Here is a 12,133-nt window from a genome sequence, read left to right as displayed (position 1 = left end):
TCACGATCATGAGTACCAATACCCAGTGACGCGTGAATATGAATGCTCTGTGCCGCTCGGTCGTTAGAAGCGCGTTCTCTCAAGCTTTTCCCGTACTTCGAAGGTTTAGTATTGCGGCTCCAAGTTCAGCAGTGGTGCATCCCAGTGAGGCAGTGCCGTCCGTAATGTGTCTATTCGTCATCGTCGAATCACAGGTAATAGTATTCCCTGTCCATGTCAGTATTTGAACTCTGTTAACACAAATGCTACCATAGCCGCGCATCTGCTGATGTGCGCGTTGCCAGTGGTTCTACCAGCATCCTCACTGACGAACTAGCGAGTCTGTCTCTGACAGAGCAGGAGATACTGCACTTACTCGCAGAGGGCAGAGGTATGACGCTATTGTGGTGCTGGAGTCATGCGGAAGCTGTCGACGGATGTTTACAGCGAGTGCGTTGCAGGCCCACATCCCAGTCTGCTCGGAGAGTTGAATGATGTGTGTATGTGTGTATATTAACAAATCCACATTTGTTACAAAATGTCAATAAAGGAGAGCTAATACACTAAAAATGCAAGACGTTAACATGTCGAAGAGGTGACGAGGAGAAGATCGAACGGACGAAACTGGAGTTAAAAATAGGGGAAGGAAGCATACGGGGGAACGAGGATATGCTGAGACCGTTATATACTGCTCGGTGACGGCCACGACATTAAGCTGAAGCGGAGATGTTGAACATAGTCTGGGGTCTTTGCATTGTGAATGAGGGTGTCCGGACTTTGCTTGCTCAGGGTTTGAAGTCGTTCGAAGGAACCAAGAAAGGTCCGAATGATAACAGGTTACCATGGACTCCCGTGGTTAAGCAGGGAAGATGCGAGGAAATGAAGAAGGGGATGTGATGCTGACGGGATAAGCATTTGTGAGGCGTCTGGAGTTGAAGTTTGCGTTGGGGACGTGAGGGAAGATAATATATCTGATAGCTATGAAGCCTTTAAGTTGAGGCCTAACAAAGATCCCATTATAGAGTCAAGTAACACTGCACTCTGGTTGAGTGTTCGTTCATCGGCAGTAGAACTATTAGTACAGCGAGCAACTTGGACTGGAACCGTGGACGGAGGTATGCATTGGGGACATGATAGAAACGAGTACCTCGATGCGTTAATCATTGCTGGGCGCATTGTGACTAACGATGGCAAAGAGAAAGCAAAGAATCTAACACAAATCTAGGCATGCGACCGCTGTTTTAAATTTTAAATTGCTGACCGGGCTGTGACGCGTGACGACGCGCATGTGACACGGTCCTGACGCGCCCAAGCTTGCCTACTATCATTTACCACCAGTTCGTGCATGCCCACATCTTGTGCATCGTTCAAAACAACACTTTTATAGTAGCTACTCCTCGAACTCACATATGACACTCTGATCAATTGCCAATTCGAGGAACCGACCATAAGCTGAGACGGTCCTATCCTCGTTCAATTCGTACTGCATGATAATTGGTCGATGACCATTCGACTGGATCCCACATTTCCTTTCTGCTTCACCTTCCAGCCTGTCCATATTCAAATTTGATGTGTTCAGCATGTTTCGTAAATATAGCTCCTCTGTTTAAAAAGAGGAATCAAGAAACTCCCTCTAAAAAGTAAATCAAGTGCCTCTCACGAGACAGGTACCAGGGACCCAGCACCGGAACCAGCATAAACGCAGTCCATCTTCACATCCGGGAGCGGGTGATCGCTCGTCCCTTTTCAAAAGTGTCAGAGCAGTAGCATTGTGAGCATATAAATACCCCACCAGCATGACAGTACGGAATTCCGTCCTCCTTGTGTCCCCACCACATCACAGGTGACCACCCGTCCACGAGGTTGGCGAGCGTCTGGACGTGACCGTATGCAGCCGGCTGGGGACCTCGCGGTCGACGCAGTGCGACGAAAGTGAAGAAACAGGCAAATATAAACAGCGCTATGCATAAGTTCCAGATCTGCACGAGGGTGTGAGGATGTCGTAGCGGCTTTACGTGAGCAGACAGTGCGAACCTGGGCAGTCAACATGGTTACCGACAACAGTGTTAGTTGCCAATTCAATACGGAGGTAGATATACTGAACGAAAATCCAAACATCCAATCTGTGATTTGTGATTGTCGAAGATGGTGTTCAGTAACACCGATAAAAAATACTAGACGGGAATGACTCACGCAGGAATGGCTTCGTGACGAAAAGTACGAGACAAATTGGATGAGCGAAAATCGTCTTCAACGGGTTCGTCGCCGTTGTAAGTCCTTTCCTTCCGGTAGCGCATCTCCACTGTCTTTCGTCTCGAATGACATTTGCGATGAGCTCCGAGCAATGCAGCCCAAGCGTCAACGGTCCCTGGACAGCTGCCATGTTGACATAGAGCAAAATCCACGCCTGAAGATTGACACCCGGCATACCATACTGTATGTAATTGTACGGCCCGCTGGGCACGAACGACCACGTTTGTATGGTCAGCGCATCGGGGGACAATATTATATCACTGTCGGGGGACGATATTATACTATTGCCGGAAGACGATATTATACCACTGCCGGGGGACGATATTAAACCCTTGCCGATGTACTTGCCCCAGATATACATGACGAGTGCAGCCCATCCAGCGCATGCTACAACGATCACCCAAAGAGAAATGATAACTTTCCGGATGCTATGGTGAGCATGCCACGCCGAGGGCTGTATCTCTGGCGGTTTCGCTGGACCTCCACCCGTGTCTAGGTCAGACACACGACGCATGCACCGCAAAGTAGCAGGGGTCAATTGCGTGTGGTGGACCAGTGCGGCGGTCATGTCGAAAGGTGACGAGCTCCACGTCAATATTTTGACAGCCCGTGCCCCTGACAATGCGATCATCACCTGGAACAGGAGTGCGACGCCCAAAATGAGGAGAGGTAGCCCTGCGAAGGCAATACCCTGCCCAGGTGTTGATGACATTGCTTGAATGTCGTAGCATACGACGAGTGAGGCCGAGCTGTAGGATATAATGAGGAGGACAGTTGAGATACCGTTAAAGAGGGCGCCGTTAGGATTATACCATCCACGAGCTGCGGTTAGAAGGCGCAGATTAGTGTTGAAACGAAGCCGAGATTCTGAGGCTAGCGCAGAGCGCAATGAGATACTGAGTACAAAGCCTATGGACTCGGTGCATAACGTGACGATTATGTTAAGTGCCAGAATCAATATTTTCGCCTGCAGGGACAACTGAGACAACTGAGACTCCGTCTCAAGATCGATCAGGTTGGGCACGGCTACACCGTCGACTCCGTGATTGACTAGAGTGACAATGCCTGCAACGATGCATGAGCAGCTGAAGATACCTGAGCATGCCACTCCAACAAGGGCACAATTGCGACCTGTCAGACCCCGGTCGTAAAAATCGGTTCTAGTATCAGCAGTGAAATTCGCATCAGATATCATCGAGTCAAAGTCCTGGTGATTCGGGAGTGCGTCATATGCAAGAAGACCGGACGGATGGGAACTTTCATCTGTCGGGTTGGAAGAAGCTGTCGGGTTGGAAGAAGCTGTCGTGGGAGGCAGAGACATGAAGGCCAGGCAGCGCATTGTGGACACGCAGATTAAATATGACCATAGCCTCTGGTGCATGTGGCTTCATGATGGAAAGGCGGTCCTGAGACGCGGTATTTATGTGTATCCAGTGCACCGTTGATTTACATTAAAGTGCACATGTCAGGATCTGGCAATTAAACAAGGGCAGTGAGAACAGGATCAGAAGTCAAATAAGTTTGCAGGTGTGAATCATTGGAAAGTAGCAGTGATATCTGGTATAAATAGACTGCACATGCGTAAATTGCGCAAATGTGACTTCAATGCGACTTCAAAGAGGCTCACCTTGGTGAGAACGCCAAGTTGATCAATTGATGCATCCCAGGCGCGATAAATTTGTTTCTGTTAGTCAACCCTTGTTTGGATGGTCTGCAAACTCACGTGGGACGACTATTGGTATTCAATGAGCTCCAAAGCGCAGCTAGTACAGGGTTCCCCGACAAGTTCATCTCTTATTGCTCTCGCTTTCCTCCACGAACATCGCACGATACATTGGTGACTGCTGATGACAGTAGTTGCCAATGTTGGGAAGCTTTGGAGAAAAAGCCCTGTGAAAGCTGCGTTGACTTTTAGCAGCATGAACCATTTAACCAACCTCGGCCCATCGTGGAACTTCTGTGCATCAACAAGTGTGCGAAGAGTTCCACAATTTTGCTAAAGGCATCAAGGTAACCAACAAAGCGCATAAGGAACCACACCGGAGAGCGCTTCTGCCGGTACCAAGTCAGAAGTGCTGAAAATGGTGTAGTATTCGCTGCATCACATTAAAGAAGCTGGTGAGCTATGCCATTAGATTGCATTGAATTCGGCGGTCCATTCCAGGAAGGGGGGCAATACGGTAAACATACGAGATCCTCACTTCACGAGCGCGTTGCCCCTGCGCGATGTGTCAATGAAAGTTACCCAACATCAATGTTGCACATACCTATTGACCATAGCTTGTTTGTGTGCCAGCTCTTTGTCGGCAATAGCTTTGATGTCTCCGTCAACAACAGCAATAACCTCTCGTGCTAACCACTCCCCCTGTCTTCCCACTCTTGTTTTTACTGGCAGCTAATACAGCATGAACACCCGCCCTTATGCGCCGTTTTTCTGTAAGCGTAGCAGGTCACCCAACATTCTTTCATGAGGGATTCTGTAATATGCACTTGACAGCGGGGGAAGCGGTAATGAGAGCATGACAGAGGATAGGTAGCGGCCATGCGCGGGTAAGAGCGCGAATGAAGGAGGGTACGGGAGACAACGCGCTCTTCCCTTGCATGCCTTCCATGGTTGGTTAAGCAGGGAAGATGCGAGGAAATGAAGAAGAGGGTCGGATGCTGGCGGAATAAACATTTGTGAAGCGTCTGGAGTTGAAGTTTGGGTTGGGGACGCGGGAGGAGATAATATATCTGATAGCGATGAAGTCTTCAAGTCGAGACCTAATGAAAACCCCATTATAGAGTCAAGTAACACTGTACTCTGGTTGAGTGTTCGTTCATCGGCAGTAGAACTATTAGCACGGCGAGCAAGAACTGGGAGCATGCGTCTCAGCGCGACAATGGATGGAGGTATGCGTTGAGAACATGATAGAATTCACAAGTGCTTCGACGCGTTAAACGTTACTGGGCGCATTGTCACCAACGATCACGAAGAGAGCCGTAAGGAATTGCAAAGAAATGATATTATGATAACGTACGTAGGTCCCACATGTGTGACACGTCGTCATCATCATCGCAGGTCGTGTTGTCGGGATTAGCTCTCTACACTTTGTTGAATTCTTGCATAAACTAGAAAAGGACTTGATGGTACGACAAGCAGTGTTTGCTGTGATTCCTGTGAAGTAGCATCCATGCATTGGTGTGATGGCAGAAGTCCTTACACTGGCCGTCACCAAAGTTTCTGAATCCTTCGCACACTGCAACCTCCTTAATTTTGGGACATCTTTCATACATATCCTCTTAGATCCATTCAAGTGGGAACGTTGTCTCACGAAGTATATAATTTGGTCTTTCCTCGATGTACAATACCACACATTCCCATCATCCATGTGAAAGTGGGTGGCAGATCTTAAATTGTTGTGATGTTGGATAAAATATGGGCGTAGCTATTTTGACGCGGCATTCACGCGGCTACTAAATGCGCTAGTGTAACTCATTCCTATGTTTATACATCAGGGAAAACCTCCGGTGCTAACTTAGATGTAAATAGACAAAATACATCTAAGTCAGATAGACTATCACAAATTAGAGCTAGATATACATAAACTCGATATTGCTCTTAACATCCATGTAATTATCGCGAAGTTATCGAAGGGTCACAAAACTATGCCAATCTATGTAACAATTAACAAAAAATGTATCACACTCCTCGAGAACATTGTTACTTGTCCAGTGATGAGGTGCAACTGGTCCAAACTTTGGAATAAGGTGTATACTGCGGACAATATTCGAAACGGGGATTATACTAGCGACTCTCTCACCTGAATGGACCAAACGAGTGATTTTGTACATGCCATGTCTTAGATCTGGTGTCGAAGAAAACAGCCTGAACCACTCGATGTACGCGAGGTGTTTCGGAGGTTGATGTGCTGGAGGAAATAGGAACTGCGCATCTTTCTCTCTCATGGAGAAAATTGCCCGAATTTGACCAACCCGGTAGCCTGAAGTATGAGTCGTTGTATAAGCAAAGGTAACAAAAGATGAGAGTATCAAGCCTCACCTTCGACACCCACAGACTGTCCAGTACCATTATTTATGAGTGCTGTATCAAAACGTGCAGGTAGAGCATCATTTTTTCGGCGAGTGCCGGTGCGACAGGGCATGACGTGGACGCTATCCACTGTAACGAGTGGGTCACCATGACCTCGAGCATCAACAGATAACCACTTGATCTTGTGGTATACAGCAACAGAGTAGAATGGTAGGTGAACATTTGCAGCAAGGGCTTCAAGACGAGTGCGAGAAAGTGATTCACCCAAGTGATTTTGTTGCACAATATATCGAGCGAGAGCCTCACGAAAGTACGTGGCACCATAATCTGAGATTAAAGTTCGAAAGGGTACAGCTTTGGCACTTGGATGCTTGGCCAAAGTTTGTGTTTGGTCAAATGATAGACTTGCTGGTCGAGGACGAGGATGGTGTGGAGTATTGTTGTGGAGTCGCCAATGAATAAATTTCGCATGGCGCACAATCTTCTCTTTGTGTTCGAGCCACTGCGTCATTTGAATGAACTCATCCTTGCAATTTGTTGTGCGGTAGGCATCTTTAGCTAAGTCGATGTGAAGTCGTTCAGTATATTCTGTATTGTAGTTATCTGTCGTGCCGAAAAAGCGAATCATTGATATATAATGACGAGTGGCGTGAAGTTTAGGGAGATTGAAATGGTTCCTGATACCAAGGTCAATGAATATTTGTTTGTTGTCGTGGAATAGGGTGAGAGCTTCATCTAGGAGCAGTAGTGTCTCTGAGCTGTGACATGGGTACTGCGCTAAATAAAGGAAGTCCAGGAGACCACGGACTGCTCGTAAAAGACGTGTCGAAGACATATTGCCAGGAAGTCGAGCATCAATAATGATACCAAGGAGAAAACAACATATTTGAGCATGCTCGGCACCACTAACACGAGAGAGGCCAGTAATGCCCTTCATGAACAGATGGATATGGTGGTTGGGGGGTAATCTTCGGCATCTCGCATCAATCTCGTTTGGTCCGCATGCCTGCACCAGCCAGCCTAGAAGATGCTTAATGAGACCTTGGTACAGTTGATGGAGAATGTCAGGTGTGTGACGGCCTGGAATATGTTAGCGTAGGGTAATCATTCCCAAAATGGGTGAATGACGGGCTTGATGCCAGCATCACGACACGCCTGAACAAATTCGAGGTCTCCGACATCAATGGCAGCGAGTGCATCAAGAACAGCATGAAGGTCGCGTAATTCGAAGGGTGCTGTGTGACTCTCCAGTTTGTCAGGTGGGATATCACATTTAGGGCATTCCATAGTTTTGACCGTGGTCGCAAGTACTTGCTCGGGGTAATCACCGACGAAACAAGCAAAGAGTGGATGACAGCAGCGCAAAATACCATCACCACTCCGCATTGCCAAGCCATCAAGGCCAGCTTTTTCTAGTGGCGATAACACACGTGCCATGCATGCATGATAGAGATTTGCTGCACTTCGACGATGCGATGCTTTATTGGTAATATGTTCGAGACGAGTGGTGGGAAGATAGGCGAGGAGAACATGAGCACGTCGAGATGGTTTTCGACAGATTTCTTTTGGAATATCCCCGATGGTGAGATACACAGGGTACGCAGTTTTATTCCGGAACATGGTCACTTGAGTCTTGTCTGTCGAGATGATGACAGGTATGATAGTTGCACCTGGCCGCTGCTCGTCAAGCTTTTTCTATTTCAAATCAAAGTTAGTTGATGCACAAGCAATACCGCACAAAGTTCTCACTTGAGTATTCCACCACCATCTACCTGTGTGCATGTCGCTGTATAGTCGAACTGTTTCGTCGTCCGTCCATGTAGTGGTGCTGCGGTGCAAATACAAGATAGTCCGCAAAGTCCGGGTCGCCGAAGAGAGCCTTGATACATTCAAGGACATCTCGATAATAAATATTGAAAGCTTCTCCCGCAACTATGACCTGTTCACGCTGAAACTTCGGACGGCCAGGAAGTTGTTTATCAATGATGCCATTCAGCTCCCTTGAATTTTTGTATGAGAGGCCAAGGCATTCGCTAACCTGCAAACAGATATTAGGCACTCCGAACCAGTCAGCACTTCGAAATGATCACTTACACCATCAATACTGAGCAGATCTGAAAACGCCGTTGAGCTTGGGCCACGTAACTTTGCCCACTGTGCAATCTCCCAGTCCATTTGAGAGGAAAATGGTGAATACGGGTTTTCCGTGTCACTGATACTAGAACCGTATGTGACGTTCACATCCCGAACTTTGGACTGAGTGATTGGCTTTCCTGCTCGAGAATCAGGATATGGCACAACATGAACCTTGTCTTGTTCAAGGATTTGACGTTCGGCATCCTGGCATGACTTGCGATCAGGTCCATTACTATCATCATCCATAAGATCATCCAGTTCTACACCCGGTATGTCACTCTCGTTCTCCTGGACTGGTGGCTCCCACTCATACTCTTCAGCGGCATCTTCCTCATCACTAGCCTCTGTTCCAAATTACAAACCTTTTATCTTACATAAAACGAGGGTGGGGTGATGTTGTGTGCTGAGTGCAAGTTGACGTGGGTGGTACACGTGCACTGGATGTGTCGGCTGATTAAGGAAGATAGGATGATGTTGGTATCCAGTAAAAGGATAGTCTAGAATGAAAATCAGTGCTATGCGGCAGTCACCCTGCCCATTTCAAATTACGGACCTTTTATTTTACTTAAAATGAGGGTGAGGTATCTTGTTCAAATGAAGGTGAGGTAGATATTCTGCGCTTGCGCTGAGTGCGAGTGGATGTGGCTGCCAGATGGGTGCTGAATGTGATGGCTGATCAAGGAAGAAAGGACAAAGATTAGCATTGAATGATTATAATACATATTGGATGGGTTACCATTGGTGCTGGGAGTGATGTCTGATTAAGCGGCACAAGGATCATCTGGATGAAAATTAGTGCTGAGCGGATATAACATATTGGATTGTGTACCAGTACCGTTGAGTACAAGATTGGCACGGCCTTGTAATGTAAATGGGTAGTGGAATAAAATTGCCGTTGCCCTGGAATGTATATATATTAGTGCATTATGAAAGCGCAAAGCATCAAAAGCCTCAGACAGCATCCCAAAAATTTCTGCTTGCTTTTCTTCAACCTTTTCCCCCGCTCATTCAAAAATCACATTCATTCTGTTTAATTCTACCTATAATCTTATTAGCACGCTATGAGCAGCGAAAGTAATCCCTCTCGAGGTATGTACTCACATTTGATGACATTTATACGACTCACTACAGCTGCTTGCATGTCTGCAGGTGTCCGGAACGCAAAGAAGAAGGCTCTAGATAACGCAGGTCAGTACAATCAAAATTTGATGAAAATTATAAAACTCACGTGCAAGAACATAGTCTGGCTGCCAGTCAAGATGCGTGGTAAGCGGCAGCAACATGACATGGCGAGTACCCAAAGTGACAAGGCGAGCACCCAACCGGACAAGGCGAGCGCCCAACATGACAAGGCTAGTTCTCAACGTGAGAAGGCGAGTTCCCAACACAACACAGCAAGTTCAGCACAAGGTGACCCACAATGGGGCTCACAACCACGGTCCAAGCCTAAAACAGTGAAGAAGCAGAGTCGTTGTCAGTACCTATCTGAATCTTGAAATACCTAGTAACAAGAGTAGTAGATATCTCACCAGTGGCAGAAGAAGACAAGGTGGAAACCCAGCACCAGTCACCAGACACTTCTGATTCAGAACAACTTGGAGAACCATGGTGGGGTTCACAACCACGACCCAAGCCTAAACTGATCAAGAAATATCATCGTTAGTATCTCCCTGAATCATCGAATCACACTTAGTAACGCTAGTAGAAATCTCACCTGCGACATCAGAGGATGAAGCCAAGGCTGTGAAGAAACACAAACGCCGTAAGTTGTCGATGATACAAGTACAGCTTTTCATACTCACTGATATTGGTCCACTAGCGCAGCTGCACACCAAAAAGTCTTCAGGCTGCCACACCTGCTGTCATGCATGGTATGGAGTTCATACCATGACATATACGAATAGCAGTATAAAAGGAGATGAGTAGAGGAGTGTACAAAGGATATACTTCTCACTTATGTAAGCTTTGTTTCTATTTATTTGGTTGTATTTGTAGTTTCCATTAGTTTCTGTCTCTTTCCATTATTTGTTTATGTTTATTCAGCCACTTGATTACATCAGTGAGCCATTCAGATATGTTTGTAAGCATGTCATGTGACTGGTAATATTCTGATTTGTAAGGACTTTCCATGACTCATCATGTTTTGTCATGATTTGTCATGCTTTGTAATAATTTACAGTGCTTTGTAATATTTTACTCATGTACTTTAGTAAGCAGCTGATTCAGCACACCAAAAGGCTTGGTTTGTAAGCATAATCTTACCAATCCAGTGATGACTTATTGCTTAGTAAGGATGGTTTCTAAAATGTATATAAGGACTCCATTCTCACATAATATATTAAGTTTTTCCCCTTCCATTCTTTTCCCAAACCATGTGGGAACATAGGAATTTGAAGTCAGGAGTTTTCCCACTTTCTGTCTCAACACTGTGAGATCACGAAGAAAGTGAAGGCCTACGAGTTGCCTTTGAAAACAATCGTATTCACTAGTCTAGATTGATTGTATACTATCTTACAGGGATCGCCTATACAATAATCTATCGTTTTATCCATCGTTTACGTATTCGTGCCGCATTCAGTACAGAGAGGTCCATATTACCTACTAGGTTTAAGTTAACCTGACAAAATATATATACTCCTTTACTATCAAGAAGTGATCTAGCAAAGAAGTAATTTATTACCCTTTGGCCACTCACGAACACCACTTTATCAACCAAGAAGTAGAAAATCTGTTGACCGTGAACTTGAGGAGCTGGCACCTTAGTCTTAAAGAGTACAATTGTGATAGTCATTGTATTCTGATCAACATATAAGACCCTCAAGTAAGAAGACACCGCACCACTCATCAACTCACTGAGTCTATCAAGGAAGGTTGATCAGAACAGAGTGAGAGTGAAGCAGATGACGACAGCGATCGGACCAATTTTGATGGGGCCGATTCGAGTTCGAGCGACTTGGAAGACCCAAAATCTATTGCGAAGACGCTATCAACAGAGGTTCGTCAGCTTAGTCATATCTAAATCTGAGTCACACATACCGTCATGTGACAGATTCCAGGTTTCGTCTCAAGCACCAAGGCAAAGAACCAAGCTGTAGTAACTGTAAGTGTGCAAGCTGATGTTAAATTTGAGCTAATCAATGAATAAAATTTTTACTAGGTGAACAAGCAGTCTGCGTGCACTCGCAAACGAGCCTCAGAGGTAAAAACATCCTGTGTCGAGGATTTGCTCTAATTTCCTGGATTTTCAGACACCTATGTGGGCGGATGACGCCAGTGAATCAGAAGAGTCTCGTGATGAATCGGCACCCAAGTCTGACTCGGATACTAGTACCTTTGTGAGTACATCGACTTTGCTCCTTTTCAATTTTGCAAGTTGACATCATAAAGGTGAAGTCAGAGCAAGATTTGTCTGATGCCGAGCGCATGGGTAGTGAATCATCTTCGCGCCACTCCGGATCTTCACGTGCAAAGCTAGTCCTAACCGATAACGGGAAGGTGAAGATGACCGACCAGGATATCGCAACTCGAAAAGTGATTCAAGGTGGCATTCTCGAGGCAAAGGCGTATATGATGTTTGTCAATGGCTACCTGGAATTGATAGAAAAAACTACCTTTTCGCGTGATGCGCTCCTGAAGTCAGCTTGTGATCGCGGTGCTACGTCTATTGAGATGGAGATCAAGAAGAATGATGCATACGCATCAGCTCTTGCAAGCTTGGGGAGTTGACATCGC

At 46.1% G+C, this 12,133-nt stretch overlaps 3 protein-coding genes across 3 annotated transcripts; 1 reads left to right on the top strand and 2 right to left on the bottom strand.

The window, feature by feature from the left end:
• Positions 1-1,312: 1,312 nt before the first annotated feature.
• On the bottom strand, positions 1,313-3,553 carry DFJ58DRAFT_871958 (uncharacterized protein; the record flags this gene model as incomplete). The annotated part of the gene is made up of 4 exons (XM_041394330.1): positions 1,313-1,721; positions 1,772-1,958; positions 2,014-2,102; positions 2,173-3,553. The coding sequence occupies 4 exons, from the start codon at positions 3,551-3,553 to the stop codon at positions 1,636-1,638; spliced, it is 1,743 nt and encodes a 580-aa protein (XP_041246241.1). The 3' UTR covers positions 1,313-1,635.
• A 1,990-nt stretch (positions 3,554-5,543) lies between these two features.
• DFJ58DRAFT_905367 (uncharacterized protein) lies at positions 5,544-8,647 on the bottom strand (the record flags this gene model as incomplete). Its single annotated transcript, XM_041394953.1, has 6 exons — positions 5,544-6,215; positions 6,275-7,345; positions 7,414-7,960; positions 8,015-8,037; positions 8,066-8,303; positions 8,360-8,647. 6 exons carry the CDS (start codon positions 8,645-8,647, stop codon positions 5,860-5,862), a joined length of 2,523 nt encoding a protein of 840 aa, XP_041246240.1. The 3' UTR covers positions 5,544-5,859.
• Positions 8,648-9,462: 815 nt separating this feature from the next.
• On the top strand, positions 9,463-12,127 carry DFJ58DRAFT_725660 (uncharacterized protein; the record flags this gene model as incomplete). Its single annotated transcript, XM_041385267.1, has 10 exons — positions 9,463-9,490; positions 9,551-9,589; positions 9,644-9,874; positions 9,922-10,059; positions 10,128-10,163; positions 11,281-11,396; positions 11,451-11,501; positions 11,559-11,600; positions 11,650-11,736; positions 11,789-12,127. The coding sequence occupies 10 exons, from the start codon at positions 9,463-9,465 to the stop codon at positions 12,125-12,127; spliced, it is 1,107 nt and encodes a 368-aa protein (XP_041246239.1).
• Between the last annotated feature and the right edge of the window lie 6 nt (positions 12,128-12,133).

This window comes from Suillus subalutaceus (assembly GCF_016647625.1).
Source record: "Suillus subalutaceus strain FC151 chromosome Unknown DFJ58scaffold_28, whole genome shotgun sequence".
Classification (NCBI taxonomy): domain Eukaryota; kingdom Fungi; phylum Basidiomycota; class Agaricomycetes; order Boletales; family Suillaceae; genus Suillus; species Suillus subalutaceus.
Note: the sequence above shows the minus strand (reverse complement) of the source record. Positions and strands in the feature narration are given on the sequence as shown.